Source organism: Nerophis lumbriciformis, linkage group LG34 (genome assembly GCF_033978685.3).
Source record: "Nerophis lumbriciformis linkage group LG34, RoL_Nlum_v2.1, whole genome shotgun sequence".
NCBI classification, from domain to species: Eukaryota; Metazoa; Chordata; class Actinopteri; order Syngnathiformes; family Syngnathidae; genus Nerophis; species Nerophis lumbriciformis.
The window spans coordinates 16,030,414-16,052,508 of NC_084581.2; the positions used below are offsets into that span (position 1 = coordinate 16,030,414).

The window sequence follows — 22,095 nt, forward strand, 5'->3', positions numbered from 1 at the left end:
GTAAGCGTGGTGATCCAGTTTTGCCTGAAAGGGAGTGAGAAGATAACTTATTTTATTCCCACCCCCAGTTCTCCATTCAGTGATTAATATATTGAGTTACACTGTTACTTTGTTCAAGGATTATAATACAAATGTTGTATCATGGTGGCATTACCACAGGTAACAATAATTATTACACTGCAACAATAATTTGTACCAACAATGTAGGAAGAATGAACATAGCAACAATATTAATAGCAATAATGGTCAGGAAACATTGAGCACATGTTAACACTTTGAGACAGAGTACAAATCAACAGCAAGTCAATTTAAAGACCCTCATCTCTATATTTGAACCAGACCCGATGTTTGTATAATAGTTTAAATCGATTAACAACTTTCACCCATTCACTGATAGCCTTTTATAATCACAAGTTTATGAGTATTAAAAAAACGCAGTTCCCGGCCTGTTTAGTTTGTCCCACACGATTCGCCGTCGACGCAGTTGACAACTGGCTCCCGTAGTCAACATGGCGGAGGATAGCCTGCTTGCAAGCAAGGATGAAAACATTTTATACGATTTGCTTGTTATTACCGAATGGCCGCCCGAGACTGACACGCAGGTTAGTTGGCTATAAATTCACTTCTCATGCCCAACTTTTCTATTTCAATGTTTCTGCCCTCATTGTTTTCATTTTCGCCTTTGGAACGTGAACTACTAAACGTTGGAGTCAACGGCCAGCAGAGCCACGTAGCATAAACATTTTATATTTTCACTATAAACTCCTATTAACTATAACCTTTGATGGATGCTTCTCTACCTTTGTCACGTTTTGAATCAATACAAGTGCAATTACGTCCAAAAAAGCTCTCAAAACCAATTGAAACGAATGCATAAACCAACTCTCACATACCGCAGGGATCAATACTAGGACCAAACTTGTTCAATCTTTATATAAATGACATTTGTGAAGTTACAAAAGATTTAAAGTTAGTATTATTCGCGGGTGACACAACAGCGTTTTGTTCAGGAGAGAACACAGAAGAAGATAATACAAATAATAATAATAACAGAAGAAATGAACAAATTGAAGAGATGTTTTTTTTGTCCTGTCCAGCTACTCGGGCAAACCATATAGTTGATGTAGATGCCCATATCTGCTGTACAAATTTGCTTTACAAAAGAGAAGTGTGAGATACTTCTCTTGTAGCCTTATTTGTATTTGACTTGATTCTGTTTATATTATTATTTGGTGCAGCCAGGAGGGGATAGAAAGAGAAAAAGAGGAAGACATAGGGGGAAATTGTGGGGACAAGAGGGGGATAAGACAGAGAGACAAAAACAACAGCAAACACAACAATAACAACAACAATAGAACAACATCAGCAAATAAGATATGTACAAATATGATGGTAAAAGTGATAGCAAAGAAGCAGTTAGTGAAATAAATGATAATACAGAAATTACAATGAACATTATTACACTACAAATGGAGCAATACAAATACCAATAGAAATAGCACTATTGGTAATGAATACTAACAATAATTACCTCTATTATTGACAATATAATTGTTCAAATGCAACAATACATATATATAATGATAACTTGAAATACAAAAGAAATCAGATAAATGGAGGGGAAGAAAGAGAAGCCAACTATATTAACCTTGTAGATTGTTATAGTAACAATAGTGAAGTAAAGTGAATTACATTTATATAGCGCTTTTCTCTAGTGACTAAAAGCGCTTTACATAGTAAAACCCAATATCTAAGTTACATTTAAACCAGTGTGGGTGGCACTGGGAGCAGGTGGGTAAAGTGTCTTGCCCAAGGACACAACGGCAGTGACTAGGATGGCGGAAGCGGGGATCTAACCTGCAACCCTGAAGTTGCTGGCACGGCCGCTCTACCAACCGAGCTATACCGCCCCAATCTTAACAATAGGTTAAGCTTTGTCAGTGTGCCATGTGTTACCCAGTTTCCCCGAGGGCAACAACGTTAATATATGTTTGATGAAACGTGATTATATGCATGTGTGTATGTATGTTTATGTACTTGTATATGTACATTATGTGTATATGTATGTTTGTACAGTGAATGTATATGTACAGTATGTAGTACGAAGAGATGGTTTGACAAAAAACAGACTATCCTTAAACCTCAGTAAAACTAAAATAATGCTATTCGGTAAGAGTAGAAGGGAAAGTCAAACACAAATACAAATTGACGGAATAGAAATTGAAAGAGTAAATGAAACCAAATTTGTAGGTGTAATGATTGATGATAAAATGAACTGGAAATCTCTTGTAAAAAATATACAACATAAAGTAGCAAGAAACATGTCAATAATGAATAAGGCAAAATATGCTCTAGTCCAAAAATCACTCCATATTCTCTGTGTTACCATATCTAAGTTATTGTGCACAAATATGGGGAAATAACTTCAAAAGTACACTTCATTCATTAACGATGTTACAAAAAAAGCTCAAGTCGAATAATACATAATGTTGGATATAGAGAACATTCAAACCCTTTATTCATTGAATCGAAAATACTGAAATTCCACGACAAAGTGAATTTGCAAACAGCTAAAATTATACACAAAGCAAACTATAATCTGCTACCCAAGAATATACAGAAATACTTCTCAACAAAAGAGGAGGAATATAATCTTTGAGAAAAATGTAATTTAAAACATTTGTATGCACGTACAACACTCAAGACCTTCAGTATATCAGTATGTGGAATTAAATTATGGAATGGATTAAGCAAAGAAATCAAACAATGTACTAATATGATCCACTTCAAGAAACTCTTCAAACTTAAAGTGTTTACAAAGTTCAAAGAAGAAGAACCATGATAAACATTCTGGATTTATTTCATCTATCCATTCATTTTCTTGATAATCTTACTCTTCTCACCATATGAAATATAACTTACTTCGCTCATTATTATTTATTTATTTATTTTTAATGTTACTACTTATGTAGTATATTGTAAATAAATTGAGAACAGGAAGTGAACAAGGGCTTTAGCAACTATTACGTAAAGGAAAAGGGGTAGGATTAAATAAGCTCTGGTTCTTCCTACTCCTTTTCGAACATGTTGAATAGAGGAACTGGAAATTATGATGTATCATGTTGTATGCATGCACGTTCCAAATAAACTCAAACTCAAATCAATTCAACTCAACTCAACTCAACTCAACTCAACTCAATATTTTTGCAGCAACGAGGCAACAAAGAACACAACACCTCTATTATTGCAAAAACAGTGACAGGTAAGTCTGTCCTAACTCTTAAGGACACGCTAATACTATATTTAGTAATAATAAAATAATACATTCAGATGTATGTTCATTCATTCTATTTTCTCACAGGCCCATTCAGATTAATCCTGCACTATTTGTGGTACAGGTAAGGTCATTTATATTCCTATAATACAGCTGTATAGTCATGTAGCTAAATATTATCATGTACTTAAATAAGTTCACCAAAAGTTATCTGTGCATATAATAAAATGGTACCATGTTAATATTATATCATTACAATTGTTGATTGTAAAAAGTGCCACAGGTGTATTTGTTGTATTCACTGTCAAACGGCGTTTATAATGATTAAACATTATTTGTAATCCTCTTTAGAGACTGCACAGGATTAAAAAAACAATATTTGAATGAAATATGACTTAAAAAGCAATTTATTGTAAATAATTTCTGTTTATTTTAAATATAATATAAATATAAGAATAGTATTCTTCCATCTGCTCCTTTCTGATCATGGAAATGTAGAAGGAACAAAAAAAACCCCAATGAAAGTGTCAACTGTACATGGCTTGTATATATGCATTTTCATGAAAGGAATAAAAAAAAATGATGATGATGATAATAAGTATAAATGCCAATGTTGTCAGCATTGTAGGGGCTCTTTACCATCATGAAGAATATGTGTAGATATCTCAGTGTATAATTTATACTGTATATATAATATGTAAATATTACATATATGTTATATTTTATATTGCTACTATGGTACATTTTTAGTCTACTTTATACCTGCATTATCATTTCCATATTTACCCTTTCCATCCTTTGTAACTGAGCTACACTGACCTGCTCTATATGAAAATGCACTAAGATACAGTGCATCCAGAAAGTATTTACAGCACTTCACTTTTTCCTCATTTTGTTATGTTACAGTTTTATTCCAAAATGGAATGAATTAATTTTTCACCTCCAAAAAGAGATTTTAGCAAATGTATTTAAAAAAAATACATAATATGAAATCACATGAAGAGAAGTACTCATAGCCTTTTTTACCATGAAGTTCAAAACTGAGCTCAGCGGCATTCTGTTTCTACTGATCATCCTTAAGCTGTTCCTACTGCTTAATTGGAGTCCACCTGTGTAAATTCAGTTGATTGGACATGATTTGGAAAGGCACACATCTGTCATATTTAAGGTTCACACCTGACAGTGCATGGCAGAGCACAAAGCAAGTATGAAGTGGAATGAATTGTCTGTAGACCTTTGAGACAGGATTTTCTTGAGGCACAAATCTGGGGAAAGGTACATAAAAATATCTGCTGCCTTGAAGGTCCCAATGAGCACAGTGGCCTCTATCATTTGTAAATGGAAGAAGTTTGGAACCACCAGGACTCTTTCTAGAGCTGGCCGTCCATCTAAACTGAGCGATCAGGGGAGAAGAGCCCTCGTCAGGGAGGTAGGGGAAATACATTTTTTTTAGATGCATCGCAATTCGGACATGGACAATTATAGAATCGACTAGTAAACGTCAATAATCGATAATCGATGTATTTATTGTAAATATAGTAATGCAGACAGTTCTAAAATTTGGTTGACTGCAGTGAGCCACCTGACCGAGAGATCCGACCAGCTCCTTTTTTATGGCACTTATGTTCCAGTTTTGCACACATTTTCATTAACTGTTTCTTATTCCAAATGAATAGTTTTTTTTAAAGTTACAAGTGATAAATGCTTATTTAGTGAAACAAAAAGAAATGTAAATCTGCATCAGTATACATAAATTAAAGATGCATCAATAATAGATTTTTAATCGAATCGTAGCTCCTGAATCGTAATCGAATCGTGAGGTGGCCAAAGATTCCCACCTCTAATAGTCAGGGAGGTGACCAAGAACCCGATGGTCACTTTGTCAGAGCTAAAGCATTCGTCTGTACAGCGAGGAAAAACTTCTAAAGGGACAACCATCTCTGCAGCAATCCACCAATCAAGCCTGTATGGTAGAGTGGCCAGACAGAAGCCATTCCTTAGTAAAAAGCACATGGCACCCTGCCTGGAGTTTGTCAAAATGCACCCGGAAGACTGTCAGACCATGAGAAACAAAATTCTCTGGTCTGATGAGACAAAGATGGAAGTCTCTGGTGTGGATGCCAGGCATCATGTTTGGAGAAAATCAGGCACCGCACATCACCAAGCCAATACCATCCCTACAGTGAAGCATGGTGGTGGCAGCATCATGCTGTGGGGATGTTTTCAGTGGCAGGAACTGGGAAACGAGTCAGGATAGAGGGAAAGATAAATGCAGCAATGTACAGAGACATCCTGGATGAAAACTTGCTCCAGAGCGCTCTTGAACGCTGATTGGGGCGATGGATCATCTTTCAGCAGGACAATGCATAAAGCACACAGCCAAGAAATCAAAGTAATGGCTTCAGGACATTTCTGTAAATGTCCTTGAGAGGCATAGCCAGAGCCCAGACTTCAATCCGATTGAACATCTCTGGAGAGATCTGAAAATGGCTGCATACTGACGCTTCTCATCCAACCTGATGGAGCTTTAGAGGTGCTGCAGAAAGGAATGGATGAAACTGCCTAAAGATAGGTGTGGCAAGCTTGTCCGGTACAAAACTTTACCTTACTAGCCTATATAATCAACCATTTATAAATAAGCTTGTTTCATCGTATTAAAAAAAATTGAGGCTGTGTTTGCTTCCAAAGGTGCATCAGCAAAGCGTTGAGCAAAGGCTGTCAATTCTTTTGCACATGTGATTTTTGTTAGTTTTATAGTCTTTTTTTTTATAGAATTTATATTATTAATGAATTTGCGAAAAATTCCAAAAAATGTTTTCACTTTGTCATTATGGGTTATTTAGTGTTGAATTTTCAGGACAAAAATGCTTTTTATCAAACTTGGAATAAGGCTGTAACATGACAAAATGGGGAAAAAGTGAAGCACTGTGTATACTTTCCGGATGCACTGTAAACAATGATGCCAGATTATTCAGCACTACATAAATGAAACTTCATTGAATTGTGCAGATATACAGTATGCTGCACATTTTATTTTTTATTTTTTAAAGTAATTTAATGTTACTTTAAGTGCTGTGGTAGGAAATGTCATAACTGTTTCACAGTCTATATAGGCCCACACTAGTAAATATATAAAGCCCACAATACGATGAAACTATATAAACCTCCACAGTATTTCGTTAAAATATGAAATGTTACAATCAAAATATTTTTTCCCCTATCAAATGTGCCAAAGCTTTGGAGATGACGATTTTTATGATACAGGTGCAGTTGAGTCTAGGGAAATGCTTATTTGTTCACCATTTGCACTTAAAGTCACCTTTATTAAACCTACAATATGATGAAAACCTAATTTGCTCTAAATTGGGGATTATATTTTATAAAAATACACACAATTACAATATGTTACAGCAGATTGCATTAAAGTTTTTTTACATACATTATTTTAATAAATAGGTCAGTCGTGATCGAAGGTGGGCAGGTCTCAGGCATTCCACTCCATGGCTGAAAATGAATCCGCTCTTTCATTAGCCCTTTTTAATTGTCTTTGGTGGCCTCTGGTGGCTTGACGTGGAATTGTTAAGCTTAAAGTTAAAGTACCACTGATATTCACACACGAGGTGTGGTGAAATTACCCTCTGCATTTGACCCACACCCTGGGATGTGAGGGGAGCAGTGAGCAGCAGCAGTGGCCGTGCTCAGGAATAATTTTGGAGATTTAAGCCCCAATTCCAACCCTTGATGCTGAGTGCCAAGCCGGGAGGTAATGGGTCCCAGTTTTATAGTGTTTGGTATGACTCGGCAGGTTTAGTGCCGATAAAGAGACGGTTAGAGCTCGTACTAATGTACTATCAGCCATCTATTTTCTACTGCTTGTCCCTCTCAGGGTCGTGCGGAGGGCTTGGGGGGCTCGGGCGGGTTGCTTGAGCGAATCCCAGTTTCACCCGTATACAAGTTAATTAAAAATATAAAATCAAATAAAAATATTACAATATTGTTTTATTTGATAAAATTATGATACTTAAGAAATAAAAGTGAGGTTTATGAATCAAAATGACTTGTTATGGAAATAGACAAGGCAAGTTTATTTATAGAGCACCATTCATACACAAGGCAATTCAAAGTGCTTTCCAGAAAATTAAAAGAAGGCAAAAATAAAAATATAAAATATTTCAAATTAAAATCAGAAAAATCAATCATAATTAATGAAAATGAAAATAAATCAAACACTGTAGTAACTTATCATCTGAATAACGCTCACAATAATTTGTGCTGTACAAATACATAACTGTAATTGCAGTGTTGTTAATACAAATACATAACTATAATTGCAGTGTTGTTAATATTGAGATTTTGGGTTGCTGATTTGGAAGCTGTCCATTTTTGACTGTTTTGATGCTGCCAATTGTAGCCCCACCAGCTCGTCTTTGCCCCACGGTCTTCTCCGGCTGGCGAATAAGCAGATCAACTGGCAGCTGGTGCTTGCAAGGTACGCATGCATGCACACGCACAGGCACACACATATTTATCTGATCTTTTAATTATACTTATTAAAGCCACACAAAGCCGAGTAAAATGGTTGTTTTTATTTGTTAATCGATTCAAACGCATTAATTGAGGCTTCTACCATCCATTAGTTGGAGTTTACAAGCTTGATGGCGTTTATCCTGAGTATGTGTTGTCACTTTTTGTATTCCCATTGCTGTGTTTAACAGTTGAAGCAGTTTTAAAATGGCGCTTGTGCGCATACAGTGCAATTTGAGATACATTTGTTTCATTTTCAGTCATTAACATCTCTTTATTTATTTTTCTATCACAGTAACGGCAAACTCTTGGCTGTGGTTCAGGACCAGTGTGTGGAGATTAGGTAATTACATAACTACAATGTCAATAACAATGTAATCAGTCTGAGTGTATTTTTTTAATTATGTTTTCCTTTTCAGGTCTGTAAGAGATGACTTTGGCTCAGTCATTGGGAAGTGTCAAGGTAAGCAGCACTCAGGGGCGGATGCAGACTATTTTGAGGTGGGGGGCACAAGGTAGTACAACCCAAAAATTAGGGGGGGCATCTAAAAATTACTTATTCAATATGTAGACCAATAGGTGCTAATAATTAGTGCTCATGAATTATATAGAAAACAATGATGTATTTATCATGTATACAAAATGCAGGCATGTGAAATGTCTGTGAAAACGTGGAAATCCGCGTTTTTAAACATGAATTTTTGTGTCAAAATATCACTTCCCGGTTTTTTTATTTAAATATTGTAGTGTGTAAGGACGGGAGTCGAAGAAGTACCTAATTCTTTTAATAACATTCAGACTTTGTTTTCTTGTTAGCAATCGAGTACCGGTAGTATCTATACATCTGTGTCTTCTCAGCGCAACAACACACCACACGGGAAATGTGTCCCATGAAAACCTGTCCGACAGGAACTCTCTAACAATAACAGAAGTTGACGTCTTTTTACTTTGCTGCTAATCATATTTGGATGATTACAATCCGAACACTGTTAATTCCAAACCAGTTGTAGTTCTACAGTATTTATTAATAGCCAATGAGAAGGTATATTTTTGACTTGACTGACGTAAACAGTTGTCACAACACCGGAAGAATATTACCAGAGGGGGCGTGGCTTCAGGATAGAGTTGCCAAATGGGAAACGATTTCTGAGTTTGTTGCATGCATGTTAAATAATTTTACATCACATTTTCAATGATAATAATGTTAGTAAATGAGCTACAAAAAAACAAAACAATTCTCTGGTACATTACATGGGACATGTGTCAAAAAGACAGCCAAAGGAGGTTGGTGAATGACAATAAATCTAAAATTTAAAAAATAGTATAGAAATGCACCCAATTGCAGGAAATGTAGACTTGATTTACAAAAAAGTTATTTTGGGGTGTGGCAGCATTTCATGACGATAGAAATGTTCCTCCTTTTTTTGTCAATTTTCTTCTTTTTCATCAAAGGGTGCTCACATGCCTGAAAATACCAAATTAGTTTTTGTAGCCAACAGCTGTTCACATGAAAAAGTTAAACATTTAAAAAATGCATAAAACTCTCATGCACTGTTTGTTTATAACTAATTCAACTAATAAAACAAATGAATGAAACTGCTTCTCCTATTTCTGGGTTTAAATCGCATGACTGAGAGGCACTTTCAGGTTTCAAGTGATGGTCTAGACTCCCATTAGGCTACTGTTTATTTACTTTAGTGCAAATTTGGGTGTATTATGTAAGATTTGGAGGCAAATATATAAGCGATCATGAAAAAATACATTTTAAATAGAATGGAGTGGATTTATAAACTCTTAAGAAAAAATATTTTTAAAAGATTTAAACCATTCATCATCATCAAGACTTTACTGCTCGCACTGATTTAGAGAAGAAAAGATTGGAGACAAATCATGTATTTTCATCTGGAGGGGTCCACAAATAAGCATTAATCTGTGAAAAACAAAATTCAAATTATTCCTGCTTTGGTACGTAACATATTTAGACTTAGACAAACTTTAATGATCCACAAGGGAAATTGTTCCACACAGTAGCTCAGTTACAATGATGGAAAGTGTAATGATGGAAAGGACAATGCAGGTATAAATAGACTAAATATAGCGATATAAAATATAACATATATACGTAATATTTACCTAATATATGTACAGTATATTGTATATACTGATATATTATATTATATTATGTCTATATCATATATACAATATATAACAATTACCATGTACAATATTACAGTATGTGTGACAGCTGCAGCATAAAATAGAGAGTAAATCCAGCAGAAAATAGAAAATAGACATTAAAAACAAAGAGAAGTAGCTAACATAGAAGGTGTCAGGTAATAGACAGATATCATCTATTGTTGTATGGCGAGTGATTATACAGCTGGATGGAGTGGTATTTGATTGACGTGTGCCGTGCTGCTGCGATCGTGACGCTAATGAGAAAAAGGATACGTTTGTTTGCAGTTGATTTCCTGCTACAAATATTAGTCTCATCTACAATTCATGTCTGCAGTTATTTTTATGCTGTGAATTTCATATTTTGTCCCATTATTTAACTATAAATGTCTCTGTTGTTCAGCAATGTTTGCTAGCGATATCAAGGTTCAGTATATGCTGTTGAGCCTACGAGAGATTTATTCTTCTAGTTTATTAATACTATTAAGGATATTTTCTTGATGCTAACAAATATCACCAAAGACGCCATAATGTGGTCATCTGTGTTGAATAAAGCACTTGACTTTCCTGCACAACAACATAAGCTTTTAGTTTCTGTCTTGACAGTGGACAACAAACATATGGTGGAGTGAACCAAAAATCACAATATTTATTACTATGACTTAACATGACGTTAGTTTATTTGTTCATAGTTATATTTAGGCATAACAACCACAAAAGAACACAAACTAATGCGATCTCTTGTCGTTTTCTCACATTTAGTTCTGCTATCAAACATTACTAATATAGTACAGAATAAACTTCATTGCATCACAGAAAGTTTCTCAAACAAATCAAATGTTCAAACAAACATTTTACAGGCTTGGAACTGACAGTTTGGTCATGTTTGTGTTTTCCTGTGTTCGGTGTTTTAGTTCCGGTCCAGCGCTCTTATTTCTAGTTTCTACTTTCTGTTTTGTGTGCTTTCATGCAGTGACTTTATTCCTGTCTCTGAGCACTGTTTTCCTCACATGCTCGTGATTGGCGATCATTGGACACACCTGTCCCTGTTTGCTAATCAAGAGGGTTTATAGTCAAGTGTCACCTGCCTCTTGAGGCTGGATCAAATTTGTACTTAATAGTCTGCTTCCTATGCACCTCCCTGTTGCCATTAAATATACTTTTACTTGCACGCCCTTTACTATCTCTGCATCCTTGGGTTCACGCTGCAAGCAACGCTCACCAAACTGTGACAGTTTGCCAGCCTTTGTTGTAGCTGCATTTATCTTTTTTTAGCTGTACAGGCTGTGCTTTCCTCCCATTTCCATAGCTCGCTGCCGTACTGACCTCATTTGCATACTTCTTGTTGGTGGGTGTGCAAGTTTGATTGACAATGAATAAACAGCCTGCCCCTCACTGCCTTGTCCACACCGTGCCTTTCACTTGATAAGTGCCAGATTAGTTTTACAAAACACGCATTTCAAAACGAGAAGCCGACTGTTAGCAACATGGGGCGTCTCTATTTGCGGGACGTGTGAAAAGTAATTAAAATGCGTGACCGTGCTGCACAAAGCGGGATATCTGATCACCCTGTTCTTAACCTGAGGCTGGAACACTTCACAATTTACACAAACTCCGTTGGAGTGTCTTGTCTGCAGTCGACCACTGTCACATCCTATTTTAAAAACTTCAAATTAAAAAGTCCCTTTTTTTTGTTTCAAACTTAGTTTTCTCATATTCAAAACAAATACTGTGTTTTATTTTTGAATCTAGTTGGGGATAGAATAGAGGGTAACAACTGCTTGACTGACAGCGTCAAGAGCCGAACAATAAATCACAAGGGGGCGAGTGCCCTCGTGCCCGCATGGAAGTTCCACCACTGGCAGCACTAGCCATCCTCTCATGGGGCCTTATTAATAAAAGTGTGCGTGTAGTCCAACGTTAAACATTGTGTAATCAAAAACCTCAGAATGTGTGTACGATTGTACGCAAACAAATTCAGATCTATCAAAGCATGATGCACACATTTCTACGCATTCTTCTCATTATAAATCACACCTGTAGAATATTGTGCGCAGAAGAGTTTAACCCTGATGTCCTCCCACTACTCCTCCCAAAATCATCCATAAATGGTCATTCTAATTAGCTCATGAATATGGTGATGAAAGGATTGCATGTTGGACTCTCAGGTTATGTCTACACTAAGCTGGATAAAACGAATAATTATTTAGCCTAAGCCCAATTTCAGCCACACTAAACCAGCGTTTAAGGTCTCCCTCCTCGGACAATTTTCTAAACGGGTAAGTGCACCGTCTATTTCTTGAATCTCCGGCTCTCAGCTTTGTATGGACTCATTGATCGTTTACAAACGGACTTCGGAGAAGAAGTGACGTCAGAAAGATGGAGGCGAGTCATCCAGGCATGCCCATGTGGAAATTGCACATGAATACTGTGGAGAATGCTTATATGTTTAAGAGTTCTTTATTTATTCATAGTCATGTTTAAATCAGCTAGTGTTTTTCCATGTGTACTCTTTCTATTTTTTCACTTTATGTCCGCAAGTAAACTGTGTGTGTTACCTTGAAGACTTGGAATGTAGGAGTTGGAGTTACTCCCTTATATCTTATCTGTAGTAAAACAATGAGTCTGTATTCCTTTGTGGAGAGGGTGGGGGTTGTTTGCGTATTCAAGAAGTGTCTCTTTCCGTTTGAATGTTAGACCAATTCGAGAAGCCGATATGAATGTATTGGTGTAGGCCGGTCTCCTGAAGCTTTAGTAAAACTTGATAATATTCCTATTCTGTCTTGATGGTCCTTCTTACTCTGCATATTTGTCATCTGAAAGAACTTGGGATTGACCAGTGACTTTAATTCCCTGAGAGGGAATACTGGTCAGACGCAACAATACCTTAAGAGAAGCAAACGCGCAATTGCAGCTATTTCTGATACAACACATCTCAGATGGCAACATAGACGGTTGAGCAACGGTTTTGGATAAGACCCTGAAGAACGGCAGCCTGGTAAGATATGTTTGTCAACGAGTGTGTTGTGCCAGCTGAACGGCAAGATAACTTTTGAATGTCCAGGTCAGCTGTGATTCTACTTAGTGAAAAACTTTGTCCATTTGTCAAAGGGGAGACAACAGACTACAAAAAACAGCGAATACATTTGGACTGGCAAAGCAGACTATTATTAGTTATTGTCCGCGATGTATGTCGAGCGATTATTTAACGTCTAGTTTTGTACTCCGTAACTATTGTGAAGCCATGAAGTGGTTGCGGCCGTCAAGTACGACCGACCGCCAATTTCAGCCTACAAACACAGTGTCCTGAACAGATATCTATGATTGTTGTAAAATGTTCTTTATCACAGTGTTTACTTTCGCATGTCCATTAAAGATATGATTCATGTATGATGGCTCAGGTGTGATTCACTACAATAGGGCCAGTCTAACAGCTGCTGATGGTGAGGCAAGCAAGGTTTACTGTTAAAAGAAATGTGGCAATAGGCTACATTGAATCACAGTGTAAGGCAGGGGTGTCAAACTCAAATACAGAGTGGGCCAAAATTTAAAACTGAACAAAGCCGCGGGCCAAGGTTGAACAAATTAACCTTTTAACAGGGACCCAAACAAGTTTTGCATTGAATATTGAACAAGCAAGGCTTATATAACTTTATAGTGACACGCAAAATCGAGTTTCAAATAATAATAATAATAATTAAAAAATATCAATGGCATATCAAATACAATTAAAAAAAAATAATAATTGAATGCCTCTTTTCTATTTGCAGCCTTCTGAGGTGAATATCAACATTTTTCCACAGGCTAATAAATTTGAAAATAAAATAACGATGAATAAACCAAACATTCAGGACTTTAAACTGCTCATTTTGCAACACACTGATCTAATCTGATGTGCCCAAGCCAGATACCTGCCATCTTTTCTTGGATGCTAGTTCATTAATGTCGGGGTTCAGGCTTTGAGCTGAGGCAAGCTTCATTATCGAACGAAGGTGTTCATCAGTCATTATATCTCGTAGTCCACCCGGACCACAGTCTTGGGGGCGTGCCTTAAAGGCATTGCCTTTAACGTCCACTTTTCATCCATTCTAACAACGTGCCGGCCCAGACACAAGACATGTGCGGCTTCTGTACGCACACACACGTGAATGCAACACACAGTTGATCAACAGCGATGCAGGTTACACTGAGGGTGGCCGTATAAACAACTTTAACTCTGTTAGAAATATACGCCACACTGTTAATCCACACCAAACAAGAATGACAAACACACTTTGGGAGAACATCCGCACCGTAACACAACATAACTCATAACTCTTCCGGGACGCTACAAAATACACCCCCCGCTACAACCAAGCCCCCCCCCCCCCCCCCCCCCCCCCCCCCCCCAGACACACACACCCTGTAGCGTCCCGGAAGAGTTAGTGCTGCAAAGGATTTTCGGTATTTCTTCTGTTGTGTTTATGTTGTGTTACGGTGCGGATGTTCTCCTGAAATGTGTTAGTCATTCTTGTGTAGTGTGGATTCACAGTGTGGCGCTTATTTCTAACAATGATAAAGTTGTTTATACGGCCACCCTCAGAGTAACCTGTATCGCTGTTGATCAAGTATGCAGCATTCACTTGTGTGTGCATGCAAGAAGCCGCACATATTATGTGACTGGGCCAGCACTCGTTGGACTGGATGAAAATCAGACGTGACGATATTTGGGAGGGGCTCTGAAGTTTGGGAGTCTCCCGGGAGGGTTGGCAAGTATGATAATTAGCAGTGAATGCGGTGGTACCGCGGCACCGCCGCTGTATATAATCGGCGGGCCAGCTCTAGTGTTAATTTGATATCGTCGCAAGGGCCAAGTGAAATTACATGGTGGGCCAAATCTGGCCCGCGGGACAGAGTTTGATACCCATGGTGTAAGGATACACTTCCAGGTCAGAGGTGACTATGACGCACGCATTTTATTTGTGCATGTGTACTAGGTCGCGTTGCGCCGGCGGACGGAGGCGTGGGGGGGTCTTATACGACCATTGTGTGGGTGTGGACATGGATAAGGTTAGGTGGGATTTACCCGGGATAACCTTAGCCGGCTTAGTATAAAAGGGGCCTCAGTGAAAGAAGATGGAAATGGGGAGTCCAAAGAAGAAGGGGATATTTTCAGAATGGTGCTTATTACGTCGAGCACCGTAACAAGATTCCTTTTGAAGGGCTAAGTAACGTCAATTTGGAATTTGAATGTCAATATTTGATCAATAATAGTGTCCCCCTCCACCATGACTGAGAACTGTTGCTGAGCTGAAGAAAACACGTTCATGTTCTGGCCTTCTCTTTGCCGATTTTTGATCAAATAATGTTTTTACTATTTATATGTCTTTATTTTGTCAAGTAATGCAAAGCATAATTCCTGTAGCGCAAGGGTCGGCAACCTTTTGCATCAAAAGAGCCGTTTGGGCCCTTTTCCAACAAATCAAAACCCCACTTGGAGCCACAAAACTATTTGATCACTATATTGAAGTTAATGCTACATATACAGTTCCCTTGAATGTATTGTCACGTTACGTTCCTGTCTTGTTCTCCCCCACCTCGTATTTATAGTATTTTGTAACTGGTTTCTCCCTCACAATTAGATCCAACTTTGCTGGATTTTTGTTTTATGATCTGTTGTGTTGTCACCAGTGTTATGAAAATTACTTTAAAAAGTAATTATTGTTCATACAGGGATTGAATGTGCTTTGATGGCTGCATCTCTCTCCTTGTGATTATCACTTCTTTGATTCGTTGTTAATTATTCCCCCATAATAGTTAAAAGTGTGTGTTTGCGTTAATAACGCTATTATTATTTAACGGCATTATGCCTAACACTGGTTGTCACACATCTTTTTTTCCCCATGTTTCTCCTTGCTCTATTTTATCTACAACTTGTTTATGGAGCTGCGCTAAAGCAAACTCTGTTTTCCCCCTCCAAATCCTCTTGTGTAGCATAACGCACGCCTAAAAAAAGTCAAACATTGGGCAGCAGCGACGCGGCAAAGGTTGTAATTGGTTGGCTTTTAGTACTTGTCCCATGTTGATACAATTCAGCCATGAGGCATACTGCCCACCTTTGTAAAAGTATTGCAACACAACACCAGTTCCAATAAAACTCAATCCCTTTCTAATTGCCATTGTTTATTAGCAACAAAGGAAGCTAACAGCTAAATCATGACAAGTTAAGTGTCATGGTTTCTCACCAGAAAACACTGGCCCTAGAATTGAATTGCTGATGCAGAACTTTGAAACACTCATGACGGTGCCTTAAGGGACAGCGTAGTGACTATAGTACACACAAGAATAAACTAGCAGGAGCCACAACAGAGGGATAAAATGTGGCTCCAGAGCCTCAGGTTGCAAAGTCCTGCCCTGGCGTGACACAAGTAGATGCCATAAGCAATATTTAGAGCTCTTGTGGGCAAGAACAATATTTATTGTGTCAATAATATATTGAAATCATACAAGATTATTTTAATATATTATTGACACAATAAATGTTTTTTTTGTACAGTTGTTCATCTTATACAAATATTTGTGTGGTAATAACAATATGAGGTTGCATGGTGGCTGTGTATATGCTGCGTGAGATCCAAACCTTTTCCCTACGAGCACATTACAAACTCCCAAATTCTAAATGTATTGATGAAAGTAATAATTTCCCAAATTCAAAACATTGATTTTATCTGTCAAAATATTGTGCTTTAATCCATATTTTTTTTGCTCTTTAGCCTTTAAAACATACTTTTCACCGTGTGGCCACACAAAGTCAAAGACACACCCCTTAACCTATTCATACATTTTTATTATTTAATTAAAAAATATCACAATAAACAATACTTCAATGACCCACCACATTACAGGTTGATGTACAATATACAGTAACTACATTAATACGGCTCTATACAGTGGAACCTCAATTTACGAACTGAATTGGTTCCTTTTCACATGGTTTGTAAATCAAAGTTCGTATAGTGAAGCAAATGTATCCATAAGAAACAATGTAAATATGAATAACAAAAGTCCCCATTTTAGTTAAGGTGTGTACACTTTAAACACAATATAAAGTGCTATATGTATATCAAACAATCATAACAAGGTGAATTAACTGTTTCTTCATTAATAAGCCAAAACAATAGCAATGCCAAGCTGAATTGTGCTGAATGCGCTGCTCTGCATGCATGCTCACACACAGTAGTCTCTTTGGTGCCCTCAAAAATGATCAGAAATCACAACATTTTTAACTTTAACAACCATATTGCTACAATAATTAACATTTTAAAAAGTTAAATCCACTTACAGTACATTAACATCGGCAAAGGTCTCTCGTGACCTGCTCCTATGCTGACGAGAAGAGAAAAACGAGCAGACTAAGGGAGAGAAGAAAGAGGGCTGGGGTAAGGTGCCATGTGTTTGTGCGCGCGCGTGTGTGTATGTCTGTCTTGGAAGAGACACCGCTGAATGAGAGGTAGTTGTCTCTGATGTGAAATAAGTCTGCTTTGGCATATTTTTCCAGAAAAGTTTGTTCTCATCACAGTTAAAAGCCAGCTTCCTCAAGTTATTCAGTACAGACAAGCACCAACTGGCTGACAATGCAACAAAAAAATAAATGAATGAAGCGTTTGTACACAGAGGCATGGTTTGCACACAGAGGCATATTTGGCGTGATCTATAAGTTTGTGAACCGAAAAGTTTGCAAATAGAGGGGTTCATAAATTGAGATTGCACTGTATTCGGCTCTGTTCTTGCTGGACTAGTGAGTAATTTTCGATGCTCAAATCAAAATTGTAATGCTAATGTTAACTATTGGAAATTTGCGTGCTAGCAATAGATACCCACCAGCTTGTTAGTTCGCAGTTCCACTCTGACACGACCAGCCACGCAACAAACTCAAAAGTACTGCATTAACTACAAACCGCATATATAAGGTTTGAGTAAAATATGTATGTTGCTACTGTGGAAAAATCAGTCATACTGACTGACTAACCATATGCACTGAACCTCTTGGAAAATGTGGTCTTCCTTCAGGCAAAACACTACCACTTTGGTCCACTGGCACCGCCAAAATCGACCAAAACTGAAAGATTTTAGGTTGGGCTTTTTAAATGTTTACAGTGGTTCAAGTTCCTCTATACAACAGGAAGATTGTAGTTTCTTAGGAATTTAGTGCAAAAACGTCTGTCTCCCAAGTTTTTAACTATAAACTCGGTGGGCCGGAATGTTGTCATTCCCGGGCTGGAATTGGCCCCTGGGCTGCTCGTTCAATTGCACTGTTCTATATTCAGCTAATAAAAAAAATAAAAAAGTAAATGGGATTTTTTTCTCCTCTTCTATTAGCTGAGCTCTAGCTGGCCCCCATTGTGGGTTACATTGTGAGTAACAGCATTCCCCCCACTCCCCAAGCCCCCATTCTCTTTCCATTTCATCTTGCTTTCATTTGACTTGATATCAAGCAGCTTTGTCATAATGTGCTGCTCTGACGCTGCCTTTTTAACAGGATTTGTTGGTAATGGAAGTTGTACATGATCACACTTCCTCCTTCCTTACCTATATGTTTGTGTTTGTTACACCCCCTTACATAATTCATCATTGCTGAGATGTGATTTCAAACATATCTACCAGGCTTTAGATTAAAGACATGTCGCCAGTTGGCTTTCCGGGCTGAATTTCTCCCCATCTTCCGCCCACACTGTCACAAAAAAGAGAAAGGACTGCAACATCCTATTTTTTTTTTCTAGCCCTTCCGCCCCCACACCCCCTAAAAAGCCATCTATGTGGAAATGGAGTGCTCTCTGCCGCGTAACTACGTAGCATATACAATTCATAATGGGGAGGTGTTGGCAGGATGACAGTAAAATTAGAAGATTGCAAAAGGAAAGAAAACATTTTCCGGCACTGGCCATAACGTTAGATACACCTGCTTTGAGATCTAATGCAAAAAATGCTGTTTTTACAAAGATAATGATGCTCATATTGAAGGTGTATTACATTTAGGCCAAGCAAGGATGGAGGGGGGGTTACTTAATTATTTCTCCCAGTGGGTACCGGATTTATTATGTGTCACCCTAAGCATCCTTCTGTCTCCTCCCCTTTTGTTTCTTTCAAATTCCTCCGTCATCCGTCTGCTTTTTAATTCTTGCGCCGCATTACCCAACAGGGGTCGCAGCAGCAGCATCTGCTCAGCCAACTCATTCCACTCAATAAATGCCCACAGCGCCATTATGTGATACGCGATATCAACAACAACTTCATTTTCATAACTTTATTGCTTAGCAGGCAGAGAACCCGCGGCGGCGTATTATGTTTTACATTGTTAGACAAATCCGAGCTGAAGGGTTGCATATAAAGACTTAAACACACAAATACTCGGGAGCCGACGCACATTAAAGGGTGACAATTTGGTAAAACGTGTGCCCCTGCTGTGTTCCTTGTGCTGTTATTTTTTTGGCAAAAACGCCTCATGATTGCGCTGCTGTTCGACCCCATATGTCATATTGACTTGAAATTCCTCTCACAGTTCATTACATGCTGCAAAAAACATTTTGTAACTTTTACTATAAAATTTGGTACACACCTTTAGGAGACTGCCAAGCACAACTGATACAAATTAGGTCAAGATTTGTTGAGAAACATGGCTGTAGGGATGTAACGATATAAACATTTCATATCACTGTTATTGTGACCAAAATTGTCATTATTATCACAGTATTGTTGAAGGTGCACAAAAGTACTTACAAACACACTGTTCACCTTTTTTTCTACATTTAAAACACTTCCTTGTGGTCTACATAACTTGGAAGTTATGTAGACCACAAGGAAGTGGTCTACATAACCACTTTCTTGTGGTTCTTTCGTAAAAATTTTGCACAGTTTGTTTTACAGACCATCTTTAAACTGCTTTCTGACTGTCTCTTCAGGATATTCCGTTTTGTGGGCGCTCTTATTTACGTGCCTCCACTAAATGGTTTTCTCCCCGTCAGCCATGTTGTAGTTTTTAGCGCTTCCATCTACTGACATATATAAATTCGAACTATACGCTACTTGGAATTAGAAATGGCAACGGCGAAGGATGCATGTGCACGTACGAGCCAGTCTGCCCCACAACAAGAAGATAGAGAAAAAGAAGGAACTTGTTGACTACATCGGACTACAATGGCGAACTCTCGCAAAGCTTTTTGGGTAAAATTCTACAATATATGTAGCTATCCGCTGACATCGCATATTGGAAAAAGGTGACAAGTTGAGCAAATTCCGAATGGCTCATTTGGCGAAAGTAAGAAGGAAGGCAAGAATGTTTTTGTTAGGACCTGATCAAGGTGATCCCAGGATGCAGAGACGGGAGGCAAGGTTGAATTATAAAAAGGGGAATATTTAATAAATCCAACAAGTATAACAAAAGGCGATGGGGCAGAAGTGCACACCATGAATAAACAAACAAAAACAGGTTCCACAGTGGTCGGCAGGGAAAAAGGCCAGGGCGCACTGAACACAGCAAAAAGTCCAACACAAAATCCTCTTTACCTCAGGGGGGCTAGGAAGCAAACACAAAGAGGTGAGGGATTACAGGAATAAGGAGAGGCAACATACCGTGACTGATGAAGTGAAGCAGGCACATGCACGTGGGAGGTGCAGGAGACAATAACCGGCGAGGCCAAGCTGACCGTGACGTGCCTAAATACCGGAGTGCTAATTGCGAGCAGGTGTGCCTCAAGGTCCGCCCCTCGCCGAGGACAAATCACTAAAAGCACAGGTGCAGACAAGAGGAGAAGGCAGAAAAACACTAAAAACACAACAGTTTTATACAAACCCCATTCCCATATGAGTTGGGAAATTGTGTTAGATGTAAATATAAACGGAATACAATGATTTGCAAATCCTTTTCAACCCATATTCAATTGAATGCACTACAAAGACAAGATATTTGATGTTCAAACTCATAAACTTTTTTTTTTGCAAATAATAATTAACTTAGAATTTCATGGCTGCAACACGTGCCAAAGTAGTTGGGAAATGGCATGTTCACCACTGTGTTACATCACCTTTTCTTTTAACAACACTCAATAAACGATTGGGAACTGAGGAAACTAATTGTTAAAGCTTTGAAAGTGGAATTCTTTCCCATTCTTGTTTTATGTAGAGCTTCAGTCGTTCAACAGTCCGGGGTCTCCGCTGTCGTATTTTACGCTTCATAATGCGCCACACATTTTCGATGAGGGACAGGTCTGGACTGCAGGCGGGCCAGGAAAGTACCCGTACTCTTTTTTTTTTTTTACAAAGCCACGCTGTTGTAACACGTGCTGAATGTGGCTTGGCATTGTCTTGCTGAAATAAGCAGGGGCGTCCATGAAAAAGACGGCGCTTAGATGTCAGCATATGTTGTTCCAAAACCTGTATGTACCTTTCAGCATTAATGGTGCCTTCACAGATGTGTAAGTTACCCATGCCTTGGGCACTAATGCACCCCCATACCATCACAGATGCTGGCTTTTGAACTTTGCGTCGATAACAGTCTGGATAGTTTGCTTCCCCTTTGGTCCGGATGACACGATGTCGAATATTTCCAAAAACAATTTGAAATGTGGACTCGTCAGACCGCAGAACACCTTTCCACTTTGCATGAGTCCATCTTAGATGATCTCGGGCCCAGAGAAGCCGGCGACGTTTCTGGATGTTGTTGATAAATGGCTTTCGCTTTGCATAGTAGAGCTTTAACTTGCACTTACAGATGTAGCGACGAACGGTATTTAGTGACAGTGGTTTTCTGAAGTGTTCCTGAGCCCATGTGGTGACATCCTTTAGAGATTGATGTCGGTTATTGATACAGTGCCGTCTGAGGGATCGAAGGTCACGGTCATTCAATGTTGGTTTCCGGCCATGCCGCTTACGTGGAGTGATTTCTCCAGATTCTCTGAACCTTTTGATGATATTATGGACCGTAGATGTTGAAATCCTTAAATTTCTTGCAATTGCACTTTGAGAAACGTTGTTCTTAAACTGTTTGAATATTTACTCACGCAGTTGTGGACAAAGGGGTGTACCTCGCCCCATCCTTTCTTGTAAAAGACTGAGCATTTTTTGGGAAGCTGTTTTTATACCCAATC

General features: G+C 38.3%; 1 protein-coding gene across 4 annotated transcripts in view; it reads left to right on the forward strand.

The window, feature by feature from the left end:
• Window positions 1-449: 449 nt before the first annotated feature.
• nbas (NBAS subunit of NRZ tethering complex) overlaps window positions 450-22,095 on the forward strand; it is a 377,838-nt gene continuing 356,192 nt past the window's right edge. For all 4 annotated transcript variants that reach the window (XM_061929010.2, XM_061929012.2, XM_061929011.2 and 1 more), the window contains exons 1-6: window positions 450-602; window positions 3,211-3,262; window positions 3,362-3,398; window positions 7,686-7,763; window positions 8,094-8,141; window positions 8,218-8,261. In XM_061929010.2, coding sequence (XP_061784994.2) covers window positions 510-602; window positions 3,211-3,262; window positions 3,362-3,398; window positions 7,686-7,763; window positions 8,094-8,141; window positions 8,218-8,261 — 352 coding nt within the window. In that variant the 5' untranslated portion in view covers window positions 450-509. The remainder of the gene's footprint in view (window positions 603-3,210; window positions 3,263-3,361; window positions 3,399-7,685; window positions 7,764-8,093; window positions 8,142-8,217; window positions 8,262-22,095) is intronic.